We start from the raw sequence: 566 nt of genomic DNA, 5'->3' as shown, positions 1-566 counted from the left end.
TGGGGCAGCACGCTTTTCCGCGGCCGGCCGGCCACCATCCTCCAGGTCCTCAAGGTGCCCTTCGTCGACCGGCCAACCTGCCTCAAGAGCACCTCCACCACCATCCTGCAGAACATGTTCTGCGCGGGCTTCGCGGCCGGGGGCGGCGACACCTGCGGGGGGGACAGCGGAGGACCCTACACCACCGAGATCGAGGGCACCTGGTTTCTCACGGGGATCACCAGCTGGGGCGAGGAATGTGCCAAGCCAGGTAAATACGGCATCTACACCAGGGTCTCCAAGTACCTGAAGTGGATAAAGGAAATCACGAGGCTTACCTAACCCCCGGGAGGTCACGCCGCGCTGGGGATGGACTGGTTAGTTGAAGAGAGACCGTAGCAATCTACGCTGTTTCTCAGAAATCGTTGCATTTTAATAAACGTTTCTAAATGAACTAATTTCTGCTCATGGAGAAAGTTGAGAGAACGCAGTGGAAATGTGGTATTAAGGAAATAAAAAGCCCTTTTAATCGCCCATGACTGCATTCCTGAACGCACCAGCACTGCTGAGGTGGTGTAAGACCCCAG

The 566-nt window shown here is 56.0% G+C and overlaps 1 protein-coding gene across 1 annotated transcript in view; it reads left to right on the top strand.

Annotated features, from left to right (window-relative positions):
* LOC104616615 (coagulation factor IX-like) overlaps positions 1 to 321 on the top strand; it is a gene marked incomplete at its 5' end in the record, with an annotated part of 551 nt that extends 230 nt beyond the window's left edge. The window contains one exon of the mRNA XM_010281674.1: positions 6 to 321. Coding sequence (XP_010279976.1) covers positions 6 to 321 — 316 coding nt within the window. The remainder of the gene's footprint in view (positions 1 to 5) is intronic.
* Positions 322 to 566: the final 245 nt, after the last annotated feature.

Source organism: Phaethon lepturus, unplaced genomic scaffold (assembly GCF_000687285.1).
Source record: "Phaethon lepturus isolate BGI_N335 unplaced genomic scaffold, ASM68728v1 scaffold39382, whole genome shotgun sequence".
Classification (NCBI taxonomy): Eukaryota; Metazoa; Chordata; class Aves; order Phaethontiformes; family Phaethontidae; genus Phaethon; species Phaethon lepturus.
The sequence above is the reverse complement of the archived record's forward strand: the minus strand, read 5'-3'. Positions and strand labels throughout refer to the sequence as shown.